We start from the raw sequence: 18,020 nt of genomic DNA, 5'->3' as shown, positions 1-18,020 counted from the left end.
GAATAGGATGGAACAGAATAGAATAGACAGGTCTGATAAGTATTTTTGTATTTACTGCTATGATACGTAGTATACAGACTACAAAATATGTACAATGTGTAATGTATTAGAATAGAATAGAATAGAATAGAATAGAATAGAATATAGACAGGTCTGGTGTGTAATTTTATATTTACAGTTATGATACATACAGTATAAACAGAAATGATATTCAATGTGTAGTGTATTAGAATAGTCAGATCAGAATATAATATAATATAATATAATATAATATAATAGAATAGAATAGAATATAATAGAATAGAATAGAATAGAATAGAATAGAATATAGACAGGTCTGGCATTTATTTTTGTATTTGCTGCTATGATATGATATGACAGAAAATATTTACAATGTATTAGAATAGAATAGAGACAGGTCTGGTGTGTATTGTTTTGTATTTACAGCTATGATAACAAATTATGTACAATGTCTAATGCATTAGAATAGAATAGAATAGAATAGAATAGAATAGAATAGAATATAGACAGGTTAAGATGTGTATTTTTGTATTCACAGCTGTGATACATAATATAAACACAGAGAAAGTCTACAGTGTGCAATGTACTATACCAACCATAGAGAAACTTAAATTAAAAATTAAAATTAAAAGTGCAGTATGCAATATAATTTACAGAACAAACGATAAATAAATCATATAAAAATAAATATTACAACATTGTAGCAAAAAAAAAAAAAAGTAAATGTATTTTAAAAAGGTTTTGGGAAGAACTAAATAAAAGTTTATGTATTTTCTTTTGCGAATAAACCTTGAACTTGGTGACCTTTTTTCAACTAGTGACGCTGGTTGATTTAACCTTACGTAGCTTCAAAGAAACTGTTTAAGGAGCGGAAAGACATCATAACACATTTAATGCAGGTTCACATGCGATATTCCCACTGGTCCGTAAAAAGAATGGCAGTAAAAATCATTTTAGCTGCTGTTTGCTGACGCGATAGACCACGGAAGCCATTTCTAAGAAGAAAAGGTACAAAAAGCGCCCTTTATGTGAGAAAGGGATTTCTCCAGCAGTGAAAATAGCTGCCTGACAAGCCGAGTGACGCACAGAGCACTGATGCTTATTCCTGAATGGACTGAAGATAAAAAGGTTACGTAGCTCTTCGTTGTCACAGTAACGGCGTGATTTATGAAATGGCACATTTTCAGTACACACCACTACGAACAGTTTTTCTTAGCAGTGATTGTCTTTAAACGTCGTTTATTTTTAGAATTTATTTTACATTACATTTTTATTAGATACATGCTGTTCATAAATGCTCGAAAATGTGGATACGTACAGAGCATGCGCAGTCGGCGACACACTGAAGCGGTAATTGGCGGAAAAATTGGACAGTGTAATTTGTCAATGAGCAAAATAGGTAAGTACGTGACAGTTTTACTTTTGGTTTAGGGTCAGAAGACAAAAACACATGAAATAATTTTAAATGAAATGCAGTTTGTCAGATACTTAGTCGCAAAGGACGTGCAGTTAAACAAGCTTTCTGTAGCAGAAGTCGCTGAGTGTCTGTGGGGAATGACGTTTTAAGTTTTAAACTGTAGCGTTCAACTTTAGCTACAGTGTTTCTCAACAAATGTAACCACAAGCCTGCTCTCCTCATTACGGTTACTGTTTTGCAGGACTTTTAAGGCCCTGCCTGAGAGAAAAGGTGACCAGCTAAATCAGGTAAGAGTTACATAAGATTTGGAACATAGTTGAAAAAATGATTCCGCATTTGAATGAAATGCATTTGTTTTCACATTGACAGGTGTTGCTTGGGGAAAGAAGCAGAACAAATAGGAAATTTCACTCTGGTAAGGCATGTGAGTATTCACTAAAAATTATACTACACTAGTCAACAACTGAAGTGAATCAAAACCTTTCATCAAAGTTGTCCTAAAACCTAAATGCGTGCTTGTCTTAGGACAACTTTGATGAACTTTTTTGATGCACTTCAAATGCTGACTACTATGTAACTTGTGACAGAGCCTTCAGATTTTTTCCCCATTAGGTTACATAATGGTTTGTTGTATTGCACCAGGCATATTAAACATGCATGTATTATGTTCATTATGTAAATGCATATTTATATTTATACGGTTTTACATATGTGCATATCTGTACACTACAGGCCCAAATAAGTAATATTAATTTAAATGATTTTGAAAGAACTCATTGATTTGATCAAAATACAAAAAACTTTAATATTGTGAAATATTACTGCAATTTAAAACAACTGTTTTCTATTAAAATGTTTTAAAATGTAATTTATTCATTTGATGGCAAAACTCACATTATTACTCCAGTCTTCAGTATCACGTGATCCTTCAGAAATCATTCTAATATGTTGATTTGGTGCTCAAGAAGGATTTAATATTATTACCAATATCAAAAACAGTTGTGCTGCTTCATACTTTTGTGGAAACTGTGATGCACAACCATTCAAAAGTATGGGGTAAGATTAAAAAAGAAAATTGTTTGGCAAGAATGCATTCAGTTATTCAGAAGTGATAGTAAAGACATGTATGATTTATTATTTCAAATAAATGCTGTTCTTTGGTATAACATTTTATTAATCAAAGAGTCCTAAAAAAGCTATCATCATTTCCAGTAAAATATTAAGCAGCACAACTGTTTTCAACATTAAAAATAATAAGAATTGATAATATAACAAGTGTGCTATATTGTTACTCTTTTAAAGGAAATGGCTTCTCTCCCAACAATGAAGAACATACCCAATGTGGAAAATGCCTTTAAAGCATCCAAGAAACACAAAAACAAGAAAAAGAAAAAGGATAAGAGCAAAAAGCATGTGCCTGACGTCTCGCTGCACGACGGCTGCCATGAGGCAGTGTTTACACAAATGCAAGAGACTAAGAAAAGAAAAAAGCCAAAGAAGAAAATCAAACCAAAGGAAGACTTTCAGCAACCTAAATTAAATAAACAGCTCAAACAACCTGAAGATACGCACCAAACTCAGCCCATCATCTGCATCTCCCCCGATCAGAAGACACCACATTCAACTGAGAAGCAGTGTAATAGAAGCGTGAAACGTAAAAAGAGAGTCATTTTCAACTTGCCACCTGAGCAGAGCCAAGCTGCAAAGACAAATGATGAAGAATTTGGAAAGAAGCAGCTGGTCGGTGAAAGCAGCTTGGAATCCAGCACAGCTGAAGAAATAAACAGCCAAGACCTGTTTATTACACAGAAATCATTCTTGGATCCATATGTGGAGATCTCCAGCAGCTCAAGCTCCAGTGTAGGGACTACCAATGTGAAGGCGCCAGAGAACCGCTCGTGTGGTTTAACTGCTGAAGCAACCACTCAGACCGAAAACTTCTTTTCCTTCCCAGCACTCTCCACTTCTCTCAGGTTTCAGCAGCAGAACACGTCCAAAAGCCTGGAGGAACCGGTAGACCTGAGCCTGCCAAACAGAACAAGACAAATGCACGGCCCAAAACAACCCATGCTGAAGATATCAGGCACATCGAGTGAAGACGGCGATACGGTGCACAAGGCCAAAGGTGATCTGCTCCAGCTGAAGGTCATCCAGACCCGCTTGAACGAGTCTTTCTTTTTTAAGGTGAAGGGTGAAGATTCTCCGAAGCCCATGTGCCCTTTGATGAAGCTCACGGAAAGTGTTGAGAAAAGAGCGAAGAAGTAAAATCAGACGAAGCTAAGAAGTTACAAATTCATGAGGAAAAAAAGCAGAGAGTTCTGTGCACATAGCTTTGTTATTCTGTATTTTACATTGTTTGCTTCAATGTTTATTCAGTGTTCTTATATATATATGAATGTTCAGTTTGTTTACAAGCAAGCATTGTTCACAAAAGTTCCTCAAGTTAAAACAGTCTCACGCTTTTACAGATTTAATTGTGTCTAAACAGCTTGATTCCCATCCACTTCCAAAGGTGAAAGAAAACATAAACAGGAATCGTTACTGGCAGCAGCAGGCTGTAAAAACACACGCTGCTTGCACTCGTACAGCCTTGAGGGAAATTTTCATCCACGGTTGCCGAGTAAAACAGTCCAGACAAGGATATCAGTGGTACAAGAACAGTCACTGTAGACAGGGAGAAAAACATTGTGGCAGAAAACGAACAATGAAATATTTGCTTTATAAACTCAAGATTGAGAGGGTTTTTCAGTTGCTCTGCTCTTATGGATCATTCTTGCATCTTGTGGGATCATGTTGGGAATACCATCAATGATGGGATATGCAATACCAAACTCTTCGTTTATTAATTCGTTGCTCCTTTCGTCGTACCTTGAAAAAAATCAGAAGCAAATATTAGTATTATTGATAATGATAATCTGCACATCCCTTACAAAGATGTATCATGTTAAACATATTTAATAATACAGTTACTATAAACCACACTAAATGAATATGTAGAATTTCATTCATATAGAACAGAATTTCTTTTCAGATTTCTTTGTAAATCCGTATAATTTTTGTCACTCTTTTTTGAAAATAGCTTTTATTAATATAGTTTAACTGTTATACACAAAATATTTCTAATTTTATACACACAAATAGGCTATATATATCACTCTAATAATTAGCAAATTATATATAATAATACATTTTTTAAAAGTACCTATGATATTTGTCAGAAGAAAATTTAATATTAGTATTACTGATAATCATAATCTGAACATCCCTTACAAAAATGTATGAAAAATTTATGAAAAATAGTTACAATAAAGTACAATCCAGTATTAATTCAATTCCTATAAAACCCATACTTAATGAATTAAATCTTCATATAAAGCAGAAAGCTTTGCAACGTGTAATTCTATAACATTTTGCCTCTTTTTTTAAAAAGTAGCATTTAAAATTAGTTTAATTTTAATGCAAAATTATAATAAAATTTATGTTAAAAGTAAAGTTTTTATACATGTATAAAATAAGTAATAAATGAAACAAACAAAAAAAAAACAACTATGATGTTTGTCATAAGTAGCTATACCAAGGTAAAAGTTCGTAATGGAAATTTATCGACTGTTACATGATATCATCTCTGCTATATAACTACTGTACTTCCCATCATAAGGTAATAATATTATGCATGCTGAACAATCATACCTCAGGGTTTTTTTGGACAGTGGACACACAAGAAACTCGAGCAGAGACTCATCAAAGGTCTGACTCTGGCCGTCCTTCACTGCATCGCTGCGGCTGCGCTGTCCTCGGATCTTCAGGGCCCTCACGGATCTCTGCACGCTAAACACTCCAGTGGCAAGAGTCCTCAATGCATGAGACATATCCGAGGACAGCTGTATGGATAAAAAAAACTAAACTTATTTCACCCGTTTAACAGACCCCAACAGTGAACCGGAAGCGCTGAACAAGGCACGTTTGTAAACGTGTCCCCTGATCTTTTACATCGTGAGATGGTTCCGTTTGCAAATTGTTGTATATATTAGTTTTTGCAACTTTTGCATCACACGCATTTTATTATTGTTATTATTCATAGATATTATATAAATAATTATTATTATTTTTATCTGCATCGATAATAATGAAAAACTAATAATAAAAAAGTTTAGTAATATATGCAAACTAATAATCTAAAGAAGAAGAACAAGAATTTCATGTGATGCAAAAGAAAAACAAAGTGTAATAGTGAAATCATGTCACACTACTAAATTAAATTAAGGGTTCACTACAGACTGCATTATATAGCTACTGGTTATATTAAGATAAATAAATAATTATAGAAATAACGTGTTGGTTCCAAGGAATCATAGTGAGAGTACTGCATTTAAGCATTTGAAATAGATTTATTGGATAGAATTATGACATGTTATGCCTCTTTAAACGAAATGATATCTTGAAAGCAGTGTGTGGCGCTCTTTCCTAAAGCATTGTAAAATAGAAACGAACCGGAGAAGCTGAAGAGATTATTCATGAACAGCAGATGTCGCCAGTGAACTGTGTGTAAACAAACAAACAAAAAAAACTACCAACTCTTGCAGCAATTAAAAAAAAAAAAAACCCATAAAACTTTACTTTGAAGTGCTTTTTTGTGAAGCAAGCGGAGACTTAAATTAAAGGCAGAAGCTGCCAGTAGTGGAGAACTCTCTGTTATGATCGTATTGTAAACAAATTATTGTACTGATACAAAATATAGTATAAACAAACAGATGGTATATTGGCTGTTTCACTGGGCTTGTGATTTTGAGTGGCTCTCAGAAGGCTCATCACACAAAAACAACACACTCAAGCAAAAGTCAAGCATCTGACCAGCCTTCTGATGTCCAGAGGTGGCTGGATCCTCCTCAAAACTGCCCTCTTGATTCAAGAGCTATTCAAGAGTCTCTCTGGTTATTCATCCAGCTGGTTTCTTAAGACTTGTCCAGGGTTTTATCAGGGGTTTATTTCTTTGGCATGTGCCGTTGTGGCAGATCTCTCGCTCAAGGCAGGCAAGGTTTACTCAAAGTTCTGGATCAGACAGCATTGGCCATGCCATGTTTGTGTGTATTTCCACCAAAAACACAGAAAGGGACACATTCCCCCCGATATCCCTACACTGCCAAATCCAATATTTGTAGTGTTTTGAGCTGATGAAAGAGAAAGAGCTGGAAAGAAGCTCATGAGCACCAGAGACCTCAGTTATCTGACCTGCCAAGCACGTCAAATGAAACAAACCCCGCTCCAGGTCAAAGTCAGGACAGACGGCATTGTGGGTAGGTGCGCTCTTCATTGCATTGAACGAATCGATTGCCTCAGCCATGTAAAATCTGACTATACCCTCTTGCTCTTCTGAAAATGTTTACTTCTGTGTCTGGGACCTAAGAGCTGATCACTGGAAAAACCAAAACAGAAAATGAATTAAAAATTTACTGAATAACTGACTAAAGTTGAAAATGTGTGTTACTTGATTAAGAAATCAAATACAACTCATGAATTATGGGACATTCAAGGTATGCTGTGCATTACATTTAGCTTTTTTCATTTCATAAGTTGGTTAACCTTAATTATTGCTAAAATAACACTTTTCTTGTTAAACGTTTCCTCTATGTTAGAAAATTTTTTGAATGCATAAAAAAGTTATGCAAGTGTCTGTCTGAGCCTATAAAGGCTCTAGCCTTCGGCTGGGATTTTTGTCTTCATATTAAACTGGGCTAACATTCAGATCTCTAGTGTGGTCTTTTCAACTAAATTTGTTCTCCGTCAACTGATGGCAATTAGACAATTTTTCTATTGCCTTCTGTTGCCATTTCCAGCCAGCATCCTTCAGAAATGGTTTCACAGTTGCTAGTGAATCCAGTTAATCAAGCTTGAACTCTTTTCTGCTCCATTATCTACCACAGCATGAACGCTGAGCAACATATGATTGTGTGAACTGTCATTATTTCCTTTTGTTTCAGTTTCCATTAATGCAGATGGTGCCAACAGCGAAATATACAAACGAACAGCAATATGCTTCTTGAAATGTCTCAGTGGGCCTGTGCACGCCAGATGGGACTGGCTAATTTCTTGCCCATGAAGAGAAAACCATACGCTTTTACCTCATTTAATGCAGCTGAATTTAAGGACTCCAGTCTCTTGCTTTTAGTATTTGATATTTTCAAGATATGGAACTGTCGGTTCAATAGAGAACACCTTAATTTACATTAAGGATACACATTTAAACATAAAACACAGGCCTATAATCAAACATTAAACCCAGAGTTCTGGGGGTGAATTAAAACACTCCAGCAAAGTCAGTGAAAAAGATATTAAAAGTTTTCTTATATTTTCATGCCATTTGATTTTGTAGCTACAAAAGGAACATTTGCTAATGATCTAAGCATTAGTAGGCTGGACCCCGTCCCTAAATTTAACCGTCACAGAAATGGTACGAGTGAGTTTGTGCGAATAGCCACCTCGTGAAATAGGCTACTTCACCGCGAGATAGCGTTCGTATTTCGCCTAGAAAATTCGCCGAACAATGGTAAATGTGACCCTATCTTACAGTGTACCAAACACTGCAATAATATTGTTTCATATAATACCTAAAAATGCAGAACATTATGTAGTGTGAATAATGTTATTGGCAAAAAACAATTTCCTGTTCACTATAATAGAGAATCAAATTTTCTCCATGTTCAGTACTTTGCTCCATTTGCACAGCACTTCATGAAGAAGAACTGTAGCAGATAGTGGAAGGTCCTTGGGAGAATAAAGTGATTTAATAAACTCAGAGTGTTTGGCTTCTCAGCCTGTGGGATTATGAGGTTCAGAAGTGCTAACCAAACACTTTTCAGGTCTGATGACAAGCTCTCCAAATGCTCTGTGCTTCTCACACTTCTCTCACTTAAAATAGATTTGAATTTAAAATGACCCAACAGATAACCCAATGGTGGGTTACTATAGCACCTACCTAATGTTGGGTTATTTTAACCCAATGCATCGGGTTATAAAATAACTAATTTGTTGGGTTATTTGGGCAAAACGTTGCTATAACCATCCTGGTATTCTTTATTATTATTATTATTGCTATAAATAAGGCCAAGGAGCTCTTATAAAAAGTGCTTCCAGACAAAATATGTTCATTTTGTCCCTCAGAAGGTCAGTTGGAATAGGAGTTTTATCATCTCAGGAGGCAAACTGTATATCTGACAGGTCTGGAAGTGCAGAGAGAAATAGAAGGAAGATGAGAAATTGTTTCATGATCGGTCTCAGTGTGGATTTTTTTAATCGATACAAACTATTTCAAGGATGCAGGTATATTGGAGACTTCCTGACAAATGCACTTCTAAAACTCATTTAGATTTTCCATCTCTGGGGATGTACTGTAGCTTTTGCAAGCTGCTTTTCCAAGAGACTGTCAAGACAATGTTTAGAGGTTTTGAATTGTTTAAATAGCGTAAATAAAGAAATGCTTCAGTGGTCTAAATATAACAAACAACAATCTCCAGTTCTGTCTTTGAGGTTCCAGCCTTTCCGATATTTTTTCCTCTTTTTTCCTAGGAAACAGAAATGACAGAAAGACTCATGAAACTGTTGTTCCTTGTTCAAGCATGCGTGCGTGTCTGTGTTTGAGAAATTTGAGGGATTTGGATAGCTCAGAGCTCTGTGAGGATGTCAAGTGTTGCTGACTTTGATTAAAATGATGGTTTTGTCCCACAAGAGATGGGAAGATGGAAAACACGAGATTTTCCCGAAAGCAGAAATGAATTTGACTGAGCTGTGAATGTGGAGCTTTAATTTCTGTGAATGCGAGAACTCTTATGGTATGAATAGAGAAACTGTATGAATAGAGACTTCTTGAACTTAAATTAAGTTTTTATACCATAGCATTTGTTATTTTTAAATTCCCATCCTTTGAAGAAAGCAGTTTTAACCAGCTGTAGATGGTCTTATGCAAAATTCAAGAACGATGAGTTAAAAGTCTTTATTATTTTTAAGAAAGAATATTTACATTTATAAAATATTTTTTCCACATCAAATAATCACAATCATCATTCACAAACCTGAGAAAAAAAAACATTTTAAATTTGTGCTACACAGTAGCAAAACTACTAAATGCTTAAATACACAAGAGCCAATAACACAGCAGAACATTTAAAGAGACAGTTCACTGAAAAAATTAAAAGGGTGAGTAAATAATGACAGAATTTAAATTTTTGGGTGAACTATCCATTAATTACTCACCCTCATGTCGTTCCAAACCAGTAAGACCTTCGGTACTCTCGTGAATGGCAACAGACAGACCCAGAAGAGAAGAAATTATGAACAATATGGTTGAACATGGACTATTTTAATGATGTCCTTAAAATCCTCTCTGGGCCTTGAACTTGGTAGTTCTCTTGCTGTCTACCGAGGGTCAGAAAGCTCTCGGATTTCTTCAAAAATATCTTAATTTGTGTTTAGAAGATGAATGAAGGTCTTACATGTTTGGAACGACATGAGGGTCAGTAATTAATGACAGGATTTTCATTTTTGTGTGAACTATCCCTTTAAGCATCATTGTCTCTAGTCTAAACCATCTCTTTTGGTAAAAATGAAATGTTTGACACATGTTGGCTTTGAGGTCCGACACAAGACATGAAGATGTTTACAGTGTTAAATAACAGAGAACAGCAGCCTTCCCTCGACACAACAATGTGTAAAGGGACACTGTATCTCAGTCCACTACATATCCAGAGATGTGTCCCGTTAGACACTATGCTTATAGAACCTTCCCAGGCAAAATGTTGGTAATTGTCCATTTTTGACTGCTGCACTGTTGAAGGGCCAGCTGATATCCATGATCCACGTCTGCACTTGCCACCAACTCCAAACAACGCGTCGACTTCCTATTCTGAATGGATCCTCCCTGCAAGACACAATACACATCCAAATGAGTGAACATTGACATTAAATTTGTCCAGGATCATGAAGGATGTTGATTTGTATGACACTTTTCACAAAAAAAGTAATATAATCCATTAATCCAAAAAAGCTGGAGTAGACATGTCCTTCTAATGCCGAATCCGAGCAGCACTAAGTGAGAAATCAAAGCGACACTTGCACCTCGAGAAACATATTTCTTTCAGTCAGTAAATACAGTATGAAATACACCACCAAAGCCTTTCAGAACAATGTCAAAAGGAAAGTGATGTTCCTGAAGTGGTTGCTTCTGAAGAAGAGCCTGAAGGATTGAGAGTCTTACAGTGCTGAAGGAGGCTCTGGAGACAGCTGAAACATGAAAGAGGCGGCCCTGGGCGAAGTGTCGCCCTCATCCAATCATCTGCCACCGTATGAAATCAAAGGTGTTTGAAACGCCAAATGTCTGGCTACACAGGCTAAATCATATTATTGAAGATGCATATTTGTATTACTTTTATGGCACTTTTAATTTCCATGGCTGCAACATTAGCATTTAAAAACAAAATGTTATACACTGTGCTAAGTGCGAAACTACATTATTGGATAGAATACCTTCATATGGTGGTTAGTGGTGGCAATTTAGAACAATTTAGATGGTAGAGTAGTGCATAGTGTATAGTGCATTAGTTAGAACTCAACTTTACACTTGAATAAAACTCTAACCCCAATGTCTTAAACTTACACCAGTGACCAAGATCTCCCTAGAACACTCTAGAACCACGATGCACAAATTTTCTTCAGATTGTGTAAAGATCTAGTTTTTTGAATCAAGTTAGATTTTCAACTAGCCATATGTTTATTTAATGCTGAGCAAGAGAGTCATACAACATGCCTCCTCTCATTCCGATTTACGCCAGTGACTCATGAGGCGCATCCTATAATTATGTAAAGCAAAGTTGCGTTTTAAATAAAACAGGAAGAATTCATTGTGCACAAGCCTGTTGTGGATATAACTATCTTTACCACTGACCTTCAATTGTCTGAGTATTATTTAAATGGTTGTGTGATTGCTTAACATGTTCAGCTCACACAAATGATACTCAAGTATTAAATAACCATTAAGATAACAACTGTAGATGTATAATAAGAATAATGATATTAATTTAAATATTTATCTTTTCAATTTTACTTTATATAAAATTTGAATGTGTGTCATATTGAATACAGTACATATTCACAATATAAATGGGCATGTATGTTAATGAAGAGTTCATTTGCAAAAACAGATAACAATCATGTTTTTTCATTGTGCATTCCAATTAATCTCAGTCACACTGCAGTTGTTATTTTGATTAAGTAAAAATAACAACAACAAAAAAATACAGCTAACTAACAATAAAGCACAATAAAACAAGATTTAAAAAAAAAAAAAAAAAAAAAAAAAAAAAAAATCACATTTTCAAAAAAAAACATCAAAATTTAATTTGCAATACATGCTTCTGAATTTGGGGACAAAAGCACCTCTCAGTCAATTATATCTTGTATTGAAAACACAATTATACTATTTACTTGAAGTCCCACTGAGATTTAAGGTAAATTTTTAAATAATTTAACAACACATTACATTTACCCCAGTTTAGGGAACGCTGTACTAAAACATTTAATTAAACATAATTAAATGTAAACAAGTAAACATAAATTAGCGAGGTAGTTGTTATGTTTAGGTATTGGGTAGGATTAGGGATATATAATAAGGTAATGCAGAATATGTGTTTTAGAAGTACAAATAAACAGCCAATATGTTAATAATATACATGTTAATAAGCAACTTGTTAATAGTTAGAATTGGTTCCTATACTAAAGTGTTACTATTATGTTTAATACAGTTGATGATGTTGATAGAGATGTTATTTCTCTTTTTTATAACAATAATCACATTTAAATTAAAGGTCAAAAGTAATGCTGTCAAATGACTAATCATGATTAATCGCATCCGAAATAAAAGTTTTTGTTTACATAATATATGTGTGTATACATTATTTATATATAAATACAAAATAAATACGTGCACATACAGTATATATTTTGAAAATATTCACGTTTATATTTATATTCACAGAATTTATATTATATATAAATATAATTAATATATAAACAACATATTTTACTGAAATATATACATGCATGTGTGTGTGTGTGTGTGTGTGTGTGTGTGTATATATATATATATATATATATATATACCTTATAAATATACACAGTACACACACATATATTATGTAAACAAAAACTTTTATTTTGTATGCGATTAATCACAATTAATCGTTTGACAATAGCACTAGTCAAAAGTAATCTAAAAGTAATCCAAAAGTAGTCAGAACACATTACCTAAAATGACTAATGTACATTACATCACTGACTACAATTTTCATCATGTAATATGTAATCAGTAACAGATTACAATTTGTAAGTAATCTACCCAGCACTGTTTCTCTCTCACTCTATATTTCAATTTTGTGAAATAAAATTTAAGTAGTATGACTCCATGTAATTTTTCGTGGTCATGTACATAATAAACAAGGTATTATTAAGACCCCAGTAATTATAAAATAATCTGGCATGCATCGTTGAACAGGCGTCAGCAACAGGAACACAGCATCTGCTTCAATTATGTTTTGTTCCAAATCAGCCTCCCTAAAATAATAATGTCACTGACTGCTGGTGGTGCCAAACACCCTAAAGAGCGAAATAATATATTTCAGCTGGGTACATATGTCAGGTAAGCTTAACGGCGCATTTATTCACGACCTGTCAAGCGGTATCCTGGTTACAGACTGAAAAGCAGACTGTCAACAGACAATGTGAGTCGATAAAAACTTAATTAAAGCCATTTCTGATGCTCTCCTATGAGTCAAGAGCCAGATCACTCTTTCACTGGTTTGTCATCAAATATTCATCGCACCTAAAAGGCCACAATGGATTCGGCCCACCTGATTCCATTTTAAATAACCTGAAGAAAAAAGGTGGCTGTCTTTATCCCACTGAGCCCGTGTGAGACATTAAAGCATGTCCCGAGGGTTTGTGTGAGAACTGATATCATTCATACTCTTACACTTTTCCTGTAAGCACGTGTTTGTTCATCTACTTCGACTTCTCTCCCAAGGGGGCAGCATTACCCTTTCCTAATAACCCGTTCTGACATTTCCAGCACACTTCAGCTAAACCTTTTAGACGACACCGCCTGCTGTGACATATATTAATTCACCTGGCTTTTAATAGAGAGGCATATATTACGTGCGGATGAAATCAAGATGTCTGCTGCGATCCAGAACGGCGCTCAAATTGAATTAAAAAAAGCTTTACAACACACACACACACCCACACACACACACACACACACACCTCTGAATTATTAATGCTCGATATCCAGAAAGTGTCCACTGCAGTCGCACAGCCGGAGGGCTAACAGATGCTGCAAATTGACAGCAAATTTTAAGGGAAAGTTTTGAACTAGTACTTCAATGATACCAAAACTTGTTAAAAAAAATCGAACGATTTTGACATCGGCTTTAAATGAGTTGTGCAGTAAAGGATGTCTGTCTAATGAGGATTGTGTAGAATGCAATGAAGATCTTTATGGCCAGGGTTATTAAAGCTTATTATAACTACAACTAAAACAAAAAAAAAAACAGAGGAGACAGCAAAAACTGACCACTGCAATACTACACTTATTTAGATATAGGGCAACAAAACCAGCATAAAAAATGTTTTGAGCATACAATTGATTGTTTCCCGTGAAAGTATACCTGAGTAAAGAGCCAGGAGAGCTTCATGTGCTTGTTGCTGGCGTAGCTGCATTCCAGCAGTCGCGGCCGGCCGTTCACATCCACCAGGCACTTGTTATCATCGTCGTCGATGGTCGGACTCAAGCCTCCGACATGCAGCTGCTGAGAGCTTGTGTAGTACACATTCTAAAACAACAGAAGAGACAAGCATGCTTAAATTATGCATTAATATGTGCATAACCAGACTTAACTTTTGGACACAAGAAATATTGCTTGAGCAGCAAATCAGCATATTAGAATGATTTCTAAAGGACCGTGTGACACTGGAGACTGGAGTAATGATGCTGAAAATTCAGCTTTGCATCACATGAATAAATTAAATTTTACTATATATTCAATATACTGTATTTTTGATGCAATAATAGCAGCCTTAGTGAGCATAAGAGACTTTCAAAAACATTAAGAAAAAGTGTTTACGGACCCCAAACTTTTGAAAAGTAGTATACATCAGTTTCAATATTTTGTACAATTAAAATTTATAAAATCAATTTAGTAAATAAAAGCATGTTTTGTTAAGAAACTATTACATGAACACTTATATGTTGAACATTGAAGCATAGGCTTTTTATATCAAACCCGGGATTGAACTAATAATCATGACATATCCTTTATCATTCTGATTCATGCATTTGGGCCGTCTGAATGTCTGTTTGTACAGCGCGTGTTATTGAGCTCTGTATTACCCAGCCAATAAAATGAATTATTCATGTTTGATAATTGTGTCTTTCCCGTGAAATCTCTCAGACAATGTGGCTCAGTTCCAAATCCCAGTGTTGATACCTAGTATTGCATCTTAATGGGCTCAAGAGGGAAGAAAAACTTTTTCTTATCGACTGACTCTCATTTGTTAATTTCATACCCACCATTCAAACATGGGCTGAATGCTGATCGGCTGCTTCTACAAAGCACTTAAAGTGTGTGTACAAGGCTGGTGGTGGGAAAGCACATACTTTTATTAAGAAGAAAGAAAGTCAGTAATGGGACATTTAACAGCTGCACTTTGATACATGTTCTGTTTGTTTCTATGTAGGTGTTAGTGTTAGTGTTATAAAATATTGTCAAAATGATAGAGCACACACACACACACACATATAGTAATTTTAAAAATATGATATATATATATATATATATATATATATATATATATATATATATATATATATATATATATATATATAAAACCTAAATATAATATAGTAATTTTGAAATTAAAAAATATACATTTTTATTTTATAGAAAAATACTTCCATTTAAATTCTCCATTTATAAAAAAAAAATGAAAGCTAGTTAATATTGGCTTAAACTAAATGATTTTATTCACATGAACTTTAGGTAAACACTGTTTGTTGGCATGAGGCAAAAGAACTAAGTCTCTGATATTCAACATTTGCTTTGAATCACTAATGCACATTTTGTTGGACCAAGTCCTAAATCAATAGCCCTCATACTTTAATCCCTCGCCTTACTGAAAAACAAGCACTTTCAGAAAGAATTCATTTCATGCAATATGCCCACTTTTTTTTCAGGGTCTGGATGGATTGATATTTCACTTCAAAAGCCTGAGCCTGGAGAAGTGCTAACAGTATTATTGATTAGCTCATGCAGCGCATCACAAAAACACATACTTCTCTCAAATACATTGATTAAATTGGTTGTATACCGTCTAGAGCAATTTTAGCAATCCAAAAATTGTGTTACAATCAGTTCTGCAATATCTGATACAGAGCTAGGCATTCTCCTCTTCTTCTCTCTGGTATTGTTTAGGAGCTACCATGCTTTCTACCGAGACTGTTTATGTTTGTCAGGAATATGTATTTCTAAGATTACACCTGAGCCTACAGTAAAATCAAATCAAATTGTTTGACTTTGGAACGGCACCAATGCAAAACTGTTCAAACTTTTGTGAGGCACCTTGAAATGAAAATCTCTGCAAACACAAAGGCTGAACAGGCAGCGAGTGCATCTCCATGGACACATAAAACAACTAATCATTCATTCACAATAGAAACAATGCATGTCCTTCGGGATCCTTTGATGAGCACTGGAACTGTGACGGGAAGGGATGGAGGGCTAAAATGGGGCAGGGAATAATATAAGAGAGAAGAAAAACAATGACTGATCTTGCCAGGGACTCATTTAGCACTGCTTGAGGAAAAGCTTGCTTTTTCTCTTCTTAAGAGATTTATGGATGTTGTATGGGAACAATTGTTCCTTTTGCCCAATGAATGGGAGATACGCACTGAAAGAAAGAGCGAGCGTGTCTATGCTTCATTTCCAACATGCTCAAATCCCCGAGCAACTGTCACGGTGTTAATATGCTTAGCTGAGGTATTGTCTAACGGCCCATTAAAGATAAAACAAATCCAGAGACTGCTCACATCCTATCAGAATGATTCCAGTCAGTTTAAGTGTGCAAATAGACATGAGATGCACTGTAAATTATGCAAAAATTGTCTGGCTGGTAGAGAACTTAAATGTATATCTGCACACACACACACACACACACACACAGAAAGAGAGAGAGAACAATTACATTAAATCCACCCATTCTCCAAAATGCTTATCCCCTGTAAGATTGCAGGATTTATATGAAATATATAATCATTATACTACTAAAAATTTTTTTTTTTATATATATTTTGTATATATTTTTATTATATATATATATATATATATATATATATATATATATATATATATATATATATATTTCTAGAACATATTATATAAAAATATATAATTATTATATATAAAACATTAGTAGTAGTATTAGTATTAAAATAAATAAAAAACATTTTTTTTGCAATATATTCAATAAAAAAAAAAAAATATATATATATAATATATATATATAATAAAATTACATATTATATTAAAATAATATAATAATATTATTATTATAGAACAATTATTATTATTATCCATTCTCTGTAGCATTGTGTGAATTATAGAAATTTTATAAAATATATTAGTAGTAGTAGTAGCAGTAGTATTAGTAGTAGTAAATAATATTCAATAATTTAATTGATAATTTATTTATTTTTAAATAACTGTATTTTTTATTATTAAATAAATCATTTTGTATATATTTAAAATGATTTAAAATAAAATTATATATATATATATATATATATATATATATATATATATATATATATATAGTATATATATATATAATTATCTTATAACACTTATACCTATACATCTGTAGGAACGTGGGAATTATATAAAATATATTATTATTTACTATTATTATTATTACTAATAATAATAAATAAATAAAAATAATTTGCAAAATAAACAGTTTTGCATCACATTTTGATATAATATATATACAATATATACACATATATATCACAGGCAATACTTAATAATAGTAAAAAAAAAAACAAAAAAAAACAATAATAACAAGTTAAAGCCCTGGAGCCTCAAAAATGTACTGTAATTAGCAGTGGTGTATTTCTGATTTCCTCAACAGATTCTAGAAAGTTTTGAATCAGCAAGAATAGAAAGTGAAAACATTATACTGCATTGCTTGGCACCATTGTGTCGTTTCCAATAAGAGAGCTGGAAGCACACATGGATATGAATTCAGCAGGTGTAAGAGACCCAGCTAAGTAGTTAAAATCATGCTGACAGTGCTCTTCTCTGTCTTTCCCTCCCTCTCGCTCTCTCTCATTTATATATCTCTGTCACATATTCACATTCTACAATTCGTCCACATTTAAATGATGCCCCTGTGGTGGTGAAACAACCCTCCCAGGTTGTGTTCTAAGTCATTGCTCTTTATTGAGATTCATTACAGTGACTATAGCCCTGGAATCTGTCTAAAT

At 34.0% G+C, this 18,020-nt stretch overlaps 3 protein-coding genes across 5 annotated transcripts in view; 1 reads left to right on the top strand and 2 right to left on the bottom strand.

Moving 5' to 3' along the window:
• The first annotated feature begins 496 nt into the window (after window positions 1–496).
• On the top strand, window positions 497–4,307 carry LOC109065835 (knob-associated histidine-rich protein-like). 2 transcript variants are annotated; one of them, XM_042753091.1, is made up of 4 exons: window positions 497–1,420; window positions 1,680–1,725; window positions 1,808–1,853; window positions 2,741–4,307. In XM_042753091.1, exon 4 carries the CDS (start codon window positions 2,744–2,746, stop codon window positions 3,701–3,703), a length of 960 nt encoding a protein of 319 aa, XP_042609025.1. In that variant the 5' UTR covers window positions 497–1,420; window positions 1,680–1,725; window positions 1,808–1,853; window positions 2,741–2,743; the 3' UTR covers window positions 3,704–4,307. The 2 variants fall into 2 exon arrangements, with proteins under 2 accessions (XP_042609025.1, XP_042609026.1); XM_042753092.1 differs by having other exon boundaries at window positions 1,808–1,862.
• LOC109065834 (phosphatidylinositol N-acetylglucosaminyltransferase subunit Y) lies at window positions 3,755–5,423 on the bottom strand. 2 transcript variants are annotated; one of them, XM_042753095.1, is made up of 2 exons: window positions 5,129–5,371; window positions 3,755–4,306 (listed from the first exon to the last, which is right to left on the bottom strand). In XM_042753095.1, the coding sequence occupies exon 2, from the start codon at window positions 4,122–4,124 to the stop codon at window positions 3,909–3,911; it is 216 nt and encodes a 71-aa protein (XP_042609029.1). In that variant the 5' UTR covers window positions 4,125–4,306; window positions 5,129–5,371; the 3' UTR covers window positions 3,755–3,908. The 2 variants fall into 2 exon arrangements, with proteins under 2 accessions (XP_042609029.1, XP_042609028.1); XM_042753094.1 differs by having other exon boundaries at window positions 4,021–4,306; window positions 5,129–5,423.
• Window positions 5,424–9,410: 3,987 nt separating this feature from the next.
• Window positions 9,411–18,020, bottom strand: part of LOC109065836 (polypeptide N-acetylgalactosaminyltransferase 18-like) — a 49,061-nt gene continuing 40,451 nt past the window's right edge. Inside the window, exons 10-11 of the mRNA XM_042753045.1 lie at window positions 14,149–14,313; window positions 9,411–10,349 (exon numbers count right to left, since the gene is read on the bottom strand). Of these exons, the coding sequence (XP_042608979.1) occupies window positions 10,203–10,349; window positions 14,149–14,313 (312 nt within the window). The 3' untranslated portion in view covers window positions 9,411–10,202. The remainder of the gene's footprint in view (window positions 10,350–14,148; window positions 14,314–18,020) is intronic.

This window comes from Cyprinus carpio, chromosome B25, assembly GCF_018340385.1.
Source record: "Cyprinus carpio isolate SPL01 chromosome B25, ASM1834038v1, whole genome shotgun sequence".
NCBI classification, from domain to species: Eukaryota; Metazoa; Chordata; class Actinopteri; order Cypriniformes; family Cyprinidae; genus Cyprinus; species Cyprinus carpio.
Note: the sequence above shows the minus strand (reverse complement) of the source record. Positions and strands in the feature narration are given on the sequence as shown.